The sequence below is a fragment of the Salvelinus namaycush genome, chromosome 39 (genome assembly GCF_016432855.1).
Source record: "Salvelinus namaycush isolate Seneca chromosome 39, SaNama_1.0, whole genome shotgun sequence".
Lineage (NCBI taxonomy): Eukaryota > Metazoa > Chordata > Actinopteri > Salmoniformes > Salmonidae > Salvelinus > Salvelinus namaycush.
In genome coordinates this window covers 3,565,332-3,582,585 of record NC_052345.1, presented here as the reverse complement: position 1 = coordinate 3,582,585, position 17,254 = coordinate 3,565,332, and the positions used below count along the sequence as shown (strand labels likewise).

Sequence of the window (17,254 nt, the reverse complement as noted above, 5' to 3'; positions counted from 1 at the left end):
GAAGAGTATCAAACACATGAAACACATTGATTACATGTATTTGATGCCCTTCCATTAACTCCATTCCAGGTATTATTATGAGCCTTCCTCCTCTGATATAAACATTTCACTCTTGCGCAACATTCAACCACCTATCAATTTGTGACAAACAGTTCAAAAGAAAGACCAATGTTACGCAGTACTGGTATTCCTTGTAGAAGCATTATAGCCACACAGGGTGTGCATGCTTTTGTTCCAGCCCTGCACTAACATATCATCCAGGTCATTCATTATCATCATCACAATCTTCTTCTTCTTCACCCTCTCAACACATCGTGTACCTGTTCGATGGTTGTTTACATAACAGAGGAGTGGAAACTTCACATCTTCACAGGCTGAACATAACATCAGTGTCTCCAACCACAGTGACATTTTACTAAATACCAAGACATGAGAGAATGGTAGCAAACCGCACACTGCCCACCAAATGAAAATGTATTTGTCACATGCGCTGAATACAACAGGTGTAGACCTTACAGTGAAATGCTTACTTACAAGACGTTAACCTACAATGCAGTTTTAAGAAAAATACCTAAAAAAATAAGAAATAAAAGTAACAAATAATTAAAGGGCAGCAGCAAAATAACAATAGTGAGGCTAAATACAGGGGGTACAGGAACAGAGTCAATGTGCGTGAGCACCGGTTATTCAAGGTAATATGTACATGTAGGTAGAGTTGGGGATGGCTTGGGGATGGAAGCTGTTTAGAAGCCTCTTGGACCTAGACTTGGCGTTCTGGTACCGCTTGCCGTGTGGTAGCAGAGAGAACAGTCTATGACTGGGGTGGCTAGAGTCTTTGACAATTTTTAGGGCCTTCCTCTGACAACACCTGGTATAGAGGTCCTGGATGGCAGGAAGCTTGGTCCCAGTGACTCACTGGGCCGTTCGCACTGCCCTCTGTAGTGCCTTGCGGTCGGTGGCCGAGCAGTTTCCATACCAGGCAGTGGTGCAACCCGTCAAGATGCTCTCAATGGTGCAGCTGTAGACCCTCTTTACGTCGTGCCTTCTTGGTGTACTTGGGCCATAATAGTTTGTTGGTGATGTGGACGCCAAGGAACTTGAAGCTCTCAACCTGCTCCACTACAGCCCCGTCGATGAGAATGGGGACGTGCTCGGTCCTCCTTTTCCTGTAGTCCACAATCATCTCCTTTGTCTTGATTACGTTGAGGGGGATGTTGTTGTCCTTGCACCAAATGGTCAGGTCTCTGACCTCTTCCCTATAGGCTGTCTCATCGTTGTCGGTGATCAGGCATACCACTGTTGTGTCATCGGCAAACTTGATGGTGTTGGAGTCATGCCTGACCGTGCAGTCATGAGTGAACAGGGAGTACAGTAGGGGACTGAGCATGCACCCCTGAGGGGCCCCCGTGTTGAGGATCAGCGTGGCGGATGTGTTGTTACCTACCCTTACCACATGGGGGCTGCCCGTCAGGAAGTCCAGGATCCAGTTGCAGAGGGAGGTGTTTAATCTGGGCAGGTCTCGACTGTGCTTCGCTTTGAAGTCTGTTATAGTTTGCAAGCCCTGCCACATCCGATAAGTGTCGGAGCCGGTGTAGTACGATTCGATCTTAGTCCTGTATTGACGCTTTGCTCGTTTGATGGTTTGTCAGAGGGCATAGCGGGATTTCTTATAAGCTTCCGGGTTAGAGTCATGACTCCAACACCATCAACGACGTCATTGATGCACTTATTGATGAAGCCAGTGACTGATGTGGTGTACTCCTCAATGCCATCGGAAGAATCCCAGAACATATTCCAGTCTGTGCTAGCAAAACAGTCCTGTAGTTTAGCATCTGCTTCATCTGACAACTTTTTTTATTGACCAAGTCACTGGTGCTTCCTGCTTCAATTTTTTATTGTAAGCACGAATCAGGAGGATAGAATTATGGTCAGGTTTGCCAAGTGGAGGGCGAGGGAGAGCTTTGTAGGCGTCTCTGTGTGTGGAGTAAAGGTGGTCTAGAGTTTTTCCCCCCCTCTGGTTGTACATTTAACATGCTGGTAGAAATGAGGTCAAATGTATAGCTATGGAAGCATATATACAGTTGAAGTCAGAAGTTTACATGCACCTTAGCCAAATACATTTAAACCAAGTTTTTCACAATTCCTGACATTTAATCCTAGTAAGAATTCCCTGTCTTAGGTCAGTTAGGATCACCACTTTATTTTAAGAATGTGAAATGTCAGAATAATAGTAGAGAGAATGATTTGTTTCAGCTTTTATTTCTTTCATCATATTCCCAGTGGGTCAGAAGTTTACATACACTCAATTAGTATTTGGTAGCATTGCCTTTAAATTGTTTAACTTGGATCAAACGTTTTGGGTAGCCTTCCACAAGCTTCCCACAATAATTTGGGGGAATTTTGGCCCATTCCTCTTGACAGAGCTGGTGTAACTGAGTCAGGTTTGTAGGCCTCCTTGCTCGCACACGCTTTTTCAGTTCTGCCCACAAATTTTCTATAGGATTGAGGACTGAGCTTTGTGATGGCCACTCCAATACCTTGACTTTGTTGTCCTTAAGCCATTTTGCCACAACTTTGGAAGTACGCTTGGGGTCATTGTCCATTTGGAAGACCCATTTGTGACCAAGCTTTAACTTCCTGACTGATGTCTTGAGATGTTGCTTCAATATATCCACGTAATTTTCCTACCTCATGATGTCATCTATTTTGTGAAGTGCACCAGACCCTCCTGCAGCAAAGCACCTCTACAACATGATGCTGCCACCCCGTGCTTCATGGTTTGGATGGTGTTCTTCGGCTTGCAAGCATCCCCTTTTTCCTCCAAACATAACGATGGTCATTATGGCCAAACAGTTCTATTTTTGTTTCATCAGACCAGAGGACATTTCTCCAAAAAGTACGATATTTTTCCCCATGTGCAGTTGCAAACCGTACTGTGACTTTTTTATTGCGGTTTTGGAGCAGTGGCTTCTTCCTTGCTGAGCGGCCTTTCAGGTTATGTCGAGATAGGACTCGTTTTACTGTGGATATAGATACTTTGTACCTGTTTCCTCCAGCATCTTCACAAGGTCCTTTGCTGTTGTTCCTGGATTGATTTGCACTTTTCACAAAGTACGTTAATCTCTAGGAGACAGAACGAGTCTCCTTCCTAAGCGATATGGTGGTAGGGCTGCGTGGTCCCATGGTGTTTATACTTGTGTACTATTGTTTGTACAGGTGAAAGTGGTACCTTCAGGCGTTTGGAAATTGCTCCCAAGAATGATTCAGACTTGTGGAGGTCTACAGTTTTTCTTCTGAGGTCTTGGCTGATTTCTTTTGATTTTCCCATGATGTCAAGCAAAGAGGCACTGAGTTGGAAGGTAGGCCTTAAAATACATCCACAGGTACACCTCCAATTGACTCAAATGATGTCAATTAGCTTATCAGAAGCTTCTAAAGCCATGACATAATTTTCTGGAATTTTCCAAGCTGTTTAAAGGCACAGTCAACTTAGTGTATGTAAACTTCTGACCACTGGAATTGTGATATAAGTTAAATAATCTGTCTGTAAACAATTGTTGGAAAAATGTCTTGTGTCATGCACAAAGTAGATGTCCTAACCGACTTGCCAAAACTATAGTTTGTTCACAAGAAATTTGTGGAGTGGTTGAAAAACGAGTTTTAATGACTCCAACCTAAGTGTATGTAAACTTCTGACTTCAACTGTACATATACATACGGTATATACTTTTTTTTAAATGGCATTTTTTTTGCATGTTATTTTTGCATTCATTTGTATCCCATATCAGTTTGCAAACAATGTAAAAAGAAATGTTTTCCTTGAGTTAATAAATCTGCATACAAACATGGCCTCTTTCTTGAGTAAGGCAACTCCAATATGCAGATGTTCCAGCCAAGCTCAGTGCTTTCTGTGGTGTAGGAGCAGCCAGCAAAAGCACAGAGCATAGGCGTTGGTAATTTTCTCTAGTTGCGCCTTGATTGGCTCAATGTTCTGTCACTCATGGGGACACTACGTCACTGCCGAATCTACAGGGAGAGCTAGGTAGTTCAAGCCCTCTTGGGTGCTGCCATAGATATACATTAGAAATGCCCCTCCAAGAAGGTTGAAGGTCATTGGCCACAGATAAGATGTCAAATCACGTTACATATACTGTAGCTTTGGTTGGACTGATGTCAACATCATACTTTCACAATCTTAGCTAGCAAGCTAGACAAACAGTCATCATCATGAATCACCTTGACAATCTACTGTCAAATCCTTTTCAAATTATAGATAAAAAGTATTGGTGCTCATCGGCCATTGGACATAAACATTGCACAACATGTCGGAAATCGCTAATTCAACAATGAGTGGTTTGGAACGAATCAATGGCTAACTGCAAGAGTCGCAAAGCAATCACTCTTTTGCTTTCCTTGCCTGCTATTCGGTAGAGAGGGTGTGTGGTCCAAGTCTGGGTTTAAGGATTTAAAACATCTGTCTGAAAGGCTCTCTTTTCCAGGCTTAAATGGATTAACATTCACATGCAACACCATAGGTCAGAAAAGGTTGAATACATTGGTCATGTAGTCAATCCAGCATGATTTCTGCCACATTCAAGACAACTGGCAACTCGGAATAAAACAGACTCAGACTGGAAAAATACGTTTTGAACGGTCATCCAACCGGGAACTCTGGTCTCTTTCTAGATCTCCGACCTGAAGAACACTGACGTCATGATTGTTTGTTTTATTCCGAGTTCCCAGTTGTCTTGAAAGCAGCCTAAATCCAGAGAATGCCTGACTTTGATGACAAAGTTTGATGACAAAGTTTTCCCACAAAAATACCACTGCGCCACATTCAAGTGAGCACAGTACAACAACGGTTGTGTCCAAAACCAAAAATATGTCTTGTATACTGCTGGATAAATTATGTAATATGCGAGATATGTATACAGTAGCTAAGAATGTAATACCGTATGTCGTATAGTCAGCTGTTAGTAGCCCATAAGGCCTCATCCTAAGAATTTGGTACCTCTCCCCCTTAGAACTTAGCCTACTGTTCTGACTTGGTGGTGCACATGTAGCCTATAGCCTGTTTTAGAGAAATGTCATCATTGAATATTGTAAGCGCTTTCAATGTGTGCTTATATGCCCCCATTATTTATCCTAAGGTTCTGACTTGGTGTACAGGGAGAACACTGTAAGAATGGCCGATGTTCTGAACTCTGTCCCTGTACATTTCAAAAGTGCTGAACAAATAGTTTTATCGACTACTCGCTCATTAATATCTTAATCGAAATTACTGCTTGCCTCTTATCCGCTCATCGTTCCCTTATGCCATGGTTTGTACATCCCAATTGCTATATTGCTTATATAGGTTTATCTCAGTACAATATCTTATTCATAATTTTAGACAATGTTGGAATGATTTCATTGTTTTGCTTACTTTGTGTATTGTAATTAGCTCATATGCTTTTCTTCATGAGGATGGGATACTTACTATCAAATGTTGTTGGGTCTGTAACCATGTTTGACAGTGACACTCGTCTCATTCAAATCGTTTTTTCAGTTCAGTTCAGTAATAGACGTATGCAATTCCAGTCGATATTGCGAGGCTTGTTTTGTTTGCGCTGCCTGTGCGTCGATATAATGTATATAAAAGTGGATGCTCGTGATTGTATTTTCCTTGATTTTTAGACCACATAGGCCTAGTAAAATAATAAAATGGCTTTACTGGCATGTGTTAAAAAAGATTGAGTTTGCCCCACCAAGATGTTATGCTAAAATCCCCACTGGCAGGCGTGTGGCATTGATACAACGGACAACACTTAATATACTTTCATGGGAAAAACACACCACGCAAACAGACAGAAAATTCATATACACTTTCTTCCCTCCCTTATGGTTCCTTCTGTTTTCCATCCCAAATGGCACCTTATTCCCTACATAGTGCACCACTTTTGACCAGAGCCCAATGAGCCCTGGTCAAAAGTAGTGCCCTATATAAGAAATAGGGTACCATTTGGAACACTAAGCCACCTGTCACCCGTTGCTAAGGTCATGTCTCCTACTGTGTTCTAGAATGAGAAAAAGGACCAGGAAGAAGTCATAATGGAGGTTCTATGGTGTCTCTATGTCATCCTGCTCCTCCCCCTACTAACCTGCTCCAGCCAACCACAGTCCTGTAAGTCATCAATACCCTTCACAATGCATTACAAGCACATGTATAATGACTATGAGGTTAAAGTGCAGACTGTCAGCTTTAATTTGAGTGTATTTACATCCATATCGGGTGAACTTTTTAGAAATTACAGCACTTTTTGTGCATAGTCTACCCATTTTAGGGGACCAAAAGTATTGGGATAAATTCACTAATATGTGTATTAAAGTAGTAAAAAGTTAAGTATTAGGTTGTATATTCATAGCACGCAATGATTATATCAAGCTTATGACTCTACAAACTTGTTGGATGCATTTGCTGTTTGTTTTGGTTGATAACGTTTTCATGTCTTTATTGAACACACCATGCAAACATTCACAGTGCAGGGTGGAAAAGTATGTGAACCCTTGGATTTAATAACTGCTTGACCCGCCTTTTGCAGCAATAACCTCAACCAAACATTTTCTGTAGTTGTGGATCAGACCTGCACAACGGTCAGGAGGAATTTTGGAACATTCCTCTTTACAAAACTATTTCAGTTCAGCAATATTATTTGGATGTCTGGTGTGAACTGCTCTCTTGAGGTCATGCCACAGCATCTCAATCGGGTTGAGGTGAGGACTCTGACTGGGCCACTCCAGAAGGCTTATTTTCTTCTGTTGAAGCCATTCTGTTGTTGATTTGCTTCTGTGTTTTGGTGTCGTTGTCCTGTTGCATCACCCAACTTCTGTTGCGCTTCAACTGGCGGACAGATAGCCTAATATTGTCCTGCGAAATGTCTTGATGAACTTGGGAATTCATTTTTCTGTCGATGATAGCACACTGTCCAGGCCCTGAGGCAGCTAAGCAGCCCCAAACCATGATGCTCCCTCCACCATACTTTACAGTTGGGATGAGGTTTTGATGTTGGTGTGCTGTGCCTTTTTTTCTCCTCACATAGTGTTGTGTGTTCCTTCCAAACAACTCAACTGTAGTTTCATCTGTCAACATAATATTTTGCCAGTAGCGCTGTGGAACATCCCGGTGCACTTTTGCAAACTTCAAACGTGCAGCAATGGTTTTATTGGACAGCAGTGGCTTCTTCTGTGGGGTTCTCCCATGAACACCATTCTTGTTTAGTGTTTTACGTATCGTAAACTCGTCAACAGAGATGTTAGCATGTTCCCGAGATTTCTGTAATTCTTTAGCTGACACTAGGATTCTTCTTAACCTCATTGAGCATTCTGTGCTGTGCTCTTACAGTCATCTTTGCAGGACGGCCACTCCTAGGGAGAGTAGCAACAGTGCTGAACTTTCTCCATTTATAGACAATTTGTCTTACCGGACTGATGAACAGCAAGGCTTTCAGAGATCTTTTTATAACCCTTTCCAGCTTTATGCAAGTCAACAATTCTTAATCTTAGGTCATCTGAGATCTCTTTTGTTCGAGGCATGTTTCATATCAGGCAATGCTTCTTGTGAATAGCAAACTCAAATTTTGTGAGTGTGTTTAAAGGGCAAGGCAGCTCTAACTCCAGGTTAGCTGACTCCTGACTCCAGTTATCTTTTGGAGAAGTCATTAGCCTAAGAGTTCCCATACTTTTCCCAACCTACACTGTGAATGTTTAAATGATGTATTCAATATAGACAAGAAAAATACAATAATTTGTGTATTATTAGTTTAAGCACACTATGCTTGTCTATTGTTGTGGCTTAGATGAAGATCAGATCAAATTTGATGACCAATTTATGCAGTAATCCAGGTAATTCAAATCAAATTGTATTAGTCACATGTGCCGAATACAACAGGTGTAGTGAAATGCAGTGAAATGCTTACTTACGATCCCCGAACCAACAATGCAGTTTAAAAAAAAATACGGGTAAGAATAAGAGATAAAAGTAACAAGTAATTAAAGAGCAGCAGTAAAATAACAATAGCGAGACTATATGCAGGGGGGTACAGATACAGAGTCAATGTGCGGGGGCACCGGTTAGTGAGGTAGTATGTACATTAAGGTACAGTTGTTAAAGTGACTGTCCATAGAGGATAAGAGCAGCAATGCAAATAGTCTGGGTAGCCATTTGATTAGATGTTCAGGAGTCTTATGGCTTCGGGGTAGAACTGTTCAGAAGCCTCTTGGACTAGACTTGGCGCTCCGGTACCGCTTGCCATGCGGTAGCAGAGAGAACAGTCTATGATTAGGGTGGCTGGAGTCCTTGACAATTTTTAGGGCCTTCCTCTGACACCACCTGGTATAGAGGTCCTGGATGGCAGGAAGCTTGGCCCCAGTGACGTACTGGGCCGTTCTCACTGCCCTCTGTAGTGCCTTGCGGTCGGATGCCGAGCAGTTGCCATACCAGGCAGTGATGCAACCAGTCAGGATGCTCTTGATGGTGCAGCTGTTGAACCTTTTGAGGATCTGAGGACCCATGCCAAATCTTTTCAGTCTCCTGAGGGGGAATAGGTTTTGTCGTGCCCTCTTCACGACTATGCTTGGTGTGCCATGTTAGTTTGTTGGTGATGTGGGCACCAAGGAACTTGAGGCTCTCAACCTGCTCCACTGCAGCCCCGTCGATGAGAATGGGGACGTGCTCGGTCCTCTTTTTACTGTAGTCCACAATCATCTCCTTTGTCTTGATCACGTTCCAAAGGGTTCACATACTTTTTCTTGCCATTGTATGATATATGATACAATATGACATAGAGCCTTATAAAACATGATATAGAGCCTGATAAAACTGGCTATTAAACAATGCTAAGCCACAACTATTGAATTCTCTCTCTCTCTCTCAAGGTCTGCAGTGTGTCAATGACTTCATCAGTAACATCACATGTGTGTTGAACAACACATGCGTGCCCCCAGACATGCCATGCACTCTGCATGGTGAATACCCCGGGTTTAAAAGGTAAAGATGACTAAGGATGCACCCTAAATGGAACCCTATTCCCATAGAATAGGTCAAAAGTAGTGCACTATAATAGGGAATAGGGTGCCATTTGAGATGCTGACTGAAACAATGGTTCACTGTTGTAACTACAGGCAATGTGAGATGAAGTCCTTGGGCGGTTCCAACTCAACGTTGAGAGGCGGCAGTCTGGTCTTTGAGGGCAATCCTGTGAGTTTTATAAAACTACATCAAGTAAAAACCAATGCTTGGTTATATATGTGCATTATTATAGATAAAAACTAGAATTTGTAACACATTAATCTGGATGAATAAATTACCCAGGAATTTGTTTATTTTTTATAATTTATTACGTTTTTCTAATAATAACAATAATAACAATAAAACAATGATACATATATATAGACTGATAGACAAACAACCCTGGATAACTGAACCTCTGTAAATGATCTTTCAGATCTTTTGGCAAGATGATAAAATACCCATTGGCGTACGGTGTGGACAAACAGAAGATTATGTGATACAGATTAAATACCTGTATCAACCATTTAACCACAGTAAGTGTACAGTCATTTGAGTGATATTATGTACGATGTGTCAGATATTACTAACCTACCACTACTACAGTAAGTGTACAGTCATTTGAGTGACATTATGTACGATGTGTCAGATATTACTAACCTACCACTACTACAGTAAGTGTACAGTCATTTGAGTGACATTATGTACGATGTGTCAGATATTCCTAACCTACTACTACTACAGTAAGTGTACAGTCATTTGAGTGACATTGTGTACGATGTATCAGATATTACTAACCTACCACTACTACAGTAAGTGTACAGTCATTTGAGTGACATTATGTACGATGTGTCAGATATTACTAACCTACCACTACTACAGTAAGTGTACAGTCATTTGAGTGACATTATGTACGATGTGTCAGATATTACTAACCTACTACTACTACAGTAAGTGTACAGTCATTTGAGTGACATTATGTACGATGTGTCAGATATTACTAACCTACTACTACTACAGTAAGTGTACAGTCATTTGAGTGACATTATGTACGATGTGTCAGATATTACTAACCTACTACTACTACAGTAAGTGTACAGTCATTTGAGTGACATTATGTACGATGTGTCAGATATTACTAACCTACTACTACTACAGTAAGTGTACAGTCATTTGAGTGATATTGTGTACGATGTGTCAGATATTACTAACCTACCACTACTACAGTAAGTGTACAGTCATTTGAGTGACATTATGTACGATGTATCAGATATTACTAACCTACCACTACTACAGTAAGTGTACAGTCATTTGAGTGACATTATGTACGATGTATCAGATATTACTAACCTACCACTACTACAGTAAGTGTACAGTCATTTGAGTGACATTATGTACGATGTGTCAGATATTACTAACCTACTACTACTACAGTAAGTGTACACCAACTACATCGACTCGTACTGTAACTTTATTGTCCATTTACATGAAAAGGAATTTTGTGTGGTCAGCATACAAAATGCTCAAACTCAGTACACTATAATACAACATAATGCTCAAACTCAGTACACTATAATACAACAAAATGCTCAAACTCAGTACACTATAATACAACAAAATGCTCAAACTCAGTACACTATAATACAACAAAATGCTCAAACTCAGTACACTATAATACAACATAATGCAATACAAACATGCTGGATAGCTTATTAATTTATAAAACTTAATACTAATTCATACCTGATACAGACATTTCTAATTCAACTTAGTACTAGTAGTTATGTTACAGTGATATTAGTAATATATTAGTACTAGTATGACTACATTAACTGTGTTAATGTGTGTTTGGCAGTTAAAATGCATCCCCCTGGCAAGCCGACCGTCACCAATGCCTCAATCGCCTGGACACCAGGAGCTCCCATTTCAAAAAAGATATCCAACTATAACTTCCAACTACAGTGGAAACAGGAACTACATCACTGGGAGGTGAGGGGAGGTGGGGGGGGGGGGGGGGGGGGGGAGAGACAGAGACAGAGGACAGATAATAACGAGAGGGAAAGGGGAGAGATGTGAAAGAGAGAATACAGTGAAAGAGCGTCTCTTTGTACACTATCTAAAAGTACACCTACTGTATGTTGTGCTACTGCAGGATGCTGTGGAGGTGAACATATCAAACAAACAGACGTATTTTGACCTGGACCCTGACATGCTGGAGAGAGGAGGGAGGTACCAGGTCAGAGTCAGGGTTCGAGCCGACCCAGACGATTACCCAGACTGTCAGTGGAGCGACTGGAGCCCCAGTGCATCATGGGTCTCCACTCTGGGCCAGATGAAGCCAACAGGTAAATACAGCATCAGTGATGTCATTGGTAATTAGTACACGGTTGAATGTGGGCCTATATATACTTGGCCTGTGTCCCAAATGGCCCTATTGTTCCCTACATAGTGCAGAGCCCTATGGGCCAAAAGTACTGCACTAAATAGGGAATATGTTGCCATTTGGAATGCAAGCATAGTAGTGTGTTTCCATATGAATCTTGAAAAATAGCTTATTCTCCTTCTTCATCCTTCCTTCCCTATTTCTTTCTTTCATTCTTAGATAGGCAGACACGTGCTCAAAACAAACTTACAGAAATGTAAATGAAGGCTTTTCTATGCCAATCTTTTAGTAAAACAGTGGTGTTGTTATGTACGTTGTAAATACGTTGTAAGTATGTTCTATGTTGTTCCTCTGGTCCTGTTCTCAGGTAGTCCTGATGTTCTAGACCAGGACTTTGTGGTGGTCACCGTGGTGGGAGCTGTTGTTGTACTGGTCCTGCTGGTCTCCATATTGCTCTGCAAAGGCAAATTGTGAGTACTGTGTGTGTGCGTGGGGAGAGGAGCAGGTGGGTGGTTATTGTGTGTGTGTCTGAGAGTGTGTGCATATGTGTAGGAGGAAAGCTTGGTTTCAAGTTGTATTCAAAATAAATGTGATGTATTTTAACACCAACAGACTGTAAAGTAAACATGTTTTAGATGTAATGTTTTGTAGTTGGTTAAGTGCAACTTCCTTTACTTTCCGTTCATTGCTGACAGGGTCAAGAAGATTCTGAATCCTCCTATACCAGATCCCTCCAGGTACTTTGAGGGCCTCAACCTCCATCACCATGGAAACTTCAAGGTCAGTTCTACTTTTGACTGAAGTCATGTGCCAAAAGGGACCCTATTCCCTGTATTGTGCACTACCTTGTTATGGTTGTAGTTAGGTTGTAATGGTGGTAGTTAGATTATAATGGCTGTAGTTAGGTTATAATGGCTGTAGTTAGGTTACAATGGCGGTAGTTAGGTTATAATGGCTGTAGTTAGGTTATAATGGCTGTAGTTAGGTTATAATGGCTGTAGTTAGGTTATAATGTCTGTAGTTAGGTTATAATGGCTGTAGTTAGGTTATAATGGCTGTAGTTAGGTTATAATGGCTGTAGTTAGGTTATAATGGCGGTAGTTAGGTTATAATGGCGGTAGTTAGGTTATAATGGCGGTAGTTAGGTTATAATGGCGGTAGTTAGGTTATAATGGCTGTAGTTAGGTTATAATGGCTGTAGTTAGGTCATAATGGCTGGAGTTAGATTATAATGGCTGTAGTTAGGTCATAATGGCTGTAGTTAGGTCATAATGGCTGGAGTTAGATTATAATGGCTGTAGTTAGGTTATAATGGCTGTAGTTAGGTTATAAGGGCTGTAGTTAGGTTACAATGGCGGTAGTTAGGTTATAATGGCGGTAGTTAGGTTACAATGGCTGGAGCCTAATGAATGGAATGGTATCAAACAGATAAAACACATAGTTTCCATATATTTATTACCAGACATTATTATGAGCTGTTGTTACGCACGCCTCTATGAAGAGGGAACGCAACACCCTGCTACAACTCAACTCTCCGTGAAGTGAAAGAGGTATGGGACTGTAGGTGCGAGTAAGGATGACAAAGGCAGAGAGAGTGGTACCGTTTACAAGGAATTTATTCCATCACACGGTAATATGGGGAAAAGGGGCTGGACGGAACCAAAGAAAAGAAAGTAAATGTCAAAGCCCCCTTACCTGCCTACCCACTACTTACCTAACTTAGCACCCCCTGGTGCACGCACCAAAATACAGGGGGTGGTCCGCCCAGGTCTTACCTAGTGTGCCTAGACAGTGAATATACTACCGGTATATGTATGCCCGTGGGCCTCTTGCCTAAGCACTCCCTAGGTGCCTTCCCCCCTGGGAACAAATTAAACAGAATATCAAACAATTACTCAAACAAACTAAGAAACTAAGGACATCAAATAAGCTCTATCTGATAATGCAACAAACTAACACAATACATACCAAATCACTTTCTGAGAAACAACCAACACTATATAACCCTCTGCTCCCTGAAAAACGACCAACACCGCTCTCAGCAATTGAATTCTCTCTATCACAATCAATCTCCTCATCACAATCAATCTCCCTCTGCATTCTCTCCTCTGAGCAACAGAACACTGGCTTATATAGCTTCAGAAGAAATGGGTAATTGGAGACAGCTGCGTCTTGACGAGGGGGCGGGGTCAGCTCTCCAATCATCAATTGGGGCCCGACCATCTTCTGAAAGACACACTCAAATACACAAACTACAACACAGAAACTGGGGAACGTAACACCTGTCCTCACCATTGTCTTACATTAGCATCATGCAGGAGGGAGGCCACCTGTCGGAAGACCATGCCGTCCTCACCTTACCAGCCTCCTCTGCAATAAAAAGGAATGAAAATAATGATAATTTTATTTCCCTCTGTGTGTGTGTGTCTCTCTCTCTCTCAATCTCTCTCTGTCTCTCTCTCTATGTCTCTGTGTGTGTGCACGCCTACAGGCTTGGCTGGGTCCTTTGTACGCTTTTGAATTCGTCGACTCTGCCTTGCACCGTGACGACATCTCCCAGGTAGAGATTACCAAAAGCATTGGCACCATCGCCCCCCTGAGGAGGGAGACCGGTACTGCACTACTACTGAAGAAGAGATTGGACAACAGTGGCCACTCCGTCTTCAGCAACTTGTTATCTCAATGCTCCCAGCCTGGATCCACCTCCACCAAGCTGGAACCCTGCTCTGTACACTCCCCTTACGGACCAGTAGGTGGCACTACTGAAGAGATAGAAGAGTGGAAGGAGGAAAACAGAGGAGAAAGGATGGATAGTGTTAGAGGTGTAGGGGGGAAGGACGGAGATATCAGGGGTGGAGGGAAGGATATAGAGTTGGGGGGTGGAGGGACGGATAGAGAGATGTTAGGTGGCGGTATATTTGGAGGCATCAGTGGAGGTAAAGATATCGTCCAGGTTTCTTCTTATGAGCGTGTTGAGAAGCTCCAGGCCGAGCGTCGGGCCCTCATAAGCCCAGATTCAGGCATCGGCAGTGGGGGAGAGGATCAGGAAAGTCAAGAGAGCGTGGAGGATGCGGTCGGGCCAACTGTGACCGCCTGTAACCATATCCCTCTTATTACCACTAACAATATATTTCCATTCTGTTCCACCCCCTTACCTATTCCACTGACCGGTTTACCCTTCCCCTTCTCTGGGTTGGGGTTGGCTCCATCCCTGGGTATGAGTACCAGTCATCAAGACAGGCTGTTGGAGGAGATGTCTCTCCTGTCTTCTTCAATGGCTTTAGAGCCCTCTAGTGGCGGCTACATGCCAGTGAAAGAAGCTCAGAACTGAACTATGGAAACCTTTTACTAGGGAGGGACTAATGATTTATAGATACACTAGATGACTGACAGGCTGTTTTGAAGCCACTGCTCCTCCATCTTGGCCCCCCTCCATTGTAAAAAATACTTTGGAATCTATAGAAATGCATTTGCTAATGTCTACATTTGTTTTTACCACATTGTTTCTATTACAGACACACTTTTTTAAGAACTAATGTTACTGTCCCCACTACAACAACAAACAAGACTTACAAACATGTCATTTTGTCCATGAAGCATTGAAATGAAATACTGTAGAATTACATCCATTCCAATAGAGCTCCACAGTGGAGGCGTTCAAACAGGGAAATGGTTCCAATTGTTTTTCCACCATTCATTTCTCTCTTAAGGGATTTTAGAAACACTTAAAATAAGGACTGTGGCCTCCTGAGTGGCGCAGTGGTCTAAAACACTGCATCGCAAGCTGTGTCAGAGCCGGCCGCAAGCAGGAGCCCCATAGGGCGGCACACAATTGGCCCAGAGCGGCATGGGTTGGGGTAGGGTTTGGCCGGGGGGCTTTCCTATGCTCATCGCACTCTAGCGAGTCCTTGTGGCGGTGTTAAAGTGTTAAACAAATCAAAATATATTTTAGATTTTAGATTCTTCAAAGTTGCCACCTTTTGCCTTGATGACAGCTTTGCACACTCTCGGTGTTCTCTCGACCAGCTTCACCTGGAATGCTTTTCCAACTGTCTTGAAGGAGTTTCCACATATGCTGAGCACTTGTTGACTGTGGTCCAACTCATCCCAAACCATCTCAATTGGGTTGAGGTCGGGTGATTGCGGAACCCAGGTCATCTGATGCAGCACTCCATCACTCTCCTTCTTGGTCAAATAACCTTTACACAGCCTGGAGGTGTGTTGTGTCATTGTCCTGTTGAAAAACAAATGATAATCCCACTAAGCGCAAACCAGATTGGATGGCGTATCGCTGCAGAATGCGGTGGTAGCCATGCTGGTTAAGTGTGCCTTGAATTCTAAATAAATCACAGACAGTGTCACCAGGAAAGCACCATCACACCTACTCCTCCATGCTTCACGGTGGGAACCACACATGCAGAGATCATCCGTTCACCTACTCTGCATCTCACAAAGACACGGCGGTTGGAACAAAAAATCTCAAATTTGGACTCATCAGACCAAAGGACAGATTTCCACCAGTCTAATTTCCATTGCTTGTGTATCTTGGCCCAAGCAAGTCTCTTCTTATTATTGGTGTCATTTCTTATTATTGGTGTCCTTTGGTAGTGGTTTCATTGCAGCAATTCGACCATGAAGGCCTGATTCACGCAGTCTCCTCTGAACGGTTGATGTTGAGATGTGTCTGTTGCTTGAACTCTGTGAAGCATTTATTTGGGCTGCAATTTCTGAGGCTGGTAACTCTAATGAACTTATCCTCTGCAGCAGAGGTAACTCTGGGTCTTCCATTCCTGTGACGGTCCTCATGAGAGCCAGTTTCATCATAGCACTTGATGGTTTTTGCAACTGCACTTGAAGAAACTTTGAAAGTTCTTGAAACTTTTCCCGGATTGACTGACCTTCATGTCTTAAATTTATGATGGACTGTCGTTTCTCTTTGCTTTTTTGAGCTGTTCTTGCCATAATATGGACTTGGTCTTTTACCAAATAGGGCTATCTTCTGTATACCACCCCTACCTTGTCACAACACAATTGATTGCCTCAAATGCATTAAGAAGGAAAGAAATTCCAAAATAAACTTTAAACAAGGCACACCTGTTAATTGAAATTCATTCCAGGTGACTACCTCATGAAGCTGGTTGAGAGAATGCCAAGAATGTGCAAAGCTGTCATCAAGGCAAAGGGTGGCTACTTTGAAGAATCTCAAATATAAAAATATTTTGATTTGTTTAACACTTTAATTCCATTTGTGTTATTTCATAGTGTTGGTGTCTTCACTATTATTCTACAAAGTAGAAAATAGTAAAAATAAAGAAAAACCCTTGAATAAGTAGGTGTGTCTAAACTTTTGACTGGTACTGTATATTCGGCTCTATTCACTCTCCGATTCGAAAATGCTAATTAGCATCAACATAGACATCATGCAAGACTACAAATCCCAACAAGGTCATGCACATCATCTCTGGTGTCATCGCTGACACCTTTTGCTAACAGGTATTGTGTCCATTTTTAAACTTGCACAAGACAGTTTCCAGAATTGTACATTTGAAAAGATTCTGCCAATTCATTCATTACTCCATTTAGCTAACATTAGACACGTAATCCAGAGATTTGGGGCAGCAGGTATCCTAGTGGTTAGAGCGTTGAGCCAGTAACCAAAATGTTGCTGGTTTGAATCCCAGAGCTGACAAGGTAAAAAAATGTCATTCTGCCCCTGAACAAGGCAGTTAACCCTCTGCTCCCCGGTAGGCCGTCATTGTAAATAAGAATTTGTTCTTAACCGACTTGCTTGGTTAAATAAAGGTTACATTTAAAAAACATTTTTT

At 42.1% G+C, this 17,254-nt stretch overlaps 1 protein-coding gene across 1 annotated transcript in view; it reads left to right on the top strand.

Moving 5' to 3' along the window:
- LOC120032928 (interleukin-2 receptor subunit beta-like) overlaps positions 1-15,332 on the top strand; it is a 69,390-nt gene extending 54,058 nt beyond the window's left edge. Inside the window, exons 2-10 of the mRNA XM_038979200.1 lie at positions 6,061-6,163; positions 8,914-9,025; positions 9,160-9,235; positions 9,483-9,582; positions 10,902-11,035; positions 11,199-11,391; positions 11,797-11,899; positions 12,125-12,209; positions 13,921-15,332. Coding sequence (XP_038835128.1) covers positions 6,091-6,163; positions 8,914-9,025; positions 9,160-9,235; positions 9,483-9,582; positions 10,902-11,035; positions 11,199-11,391; positions 11,797-11,899; positions 12,125-12,209; positions 13,921-14,760 — 1,716 coding nt within the window. The 5' untranslated portion in view covers positions 6,061-6,090 and the 3' untranslated portion in view covers positions 14,761-15,332. The remainder of the gene's footprint in view (positions 1-6,060; positions 6,164-8,913; positions 9,026-9,159; positions 9,236-9,482; positions 9,583-10,901; positions 11,036-11,198; positions 11,392-11,796; positions 11,900-12,124; positions 12,210-13,920) is intronic.
- Positions 15,333-17,254: the final 1,922 nt, after the last annotated feature.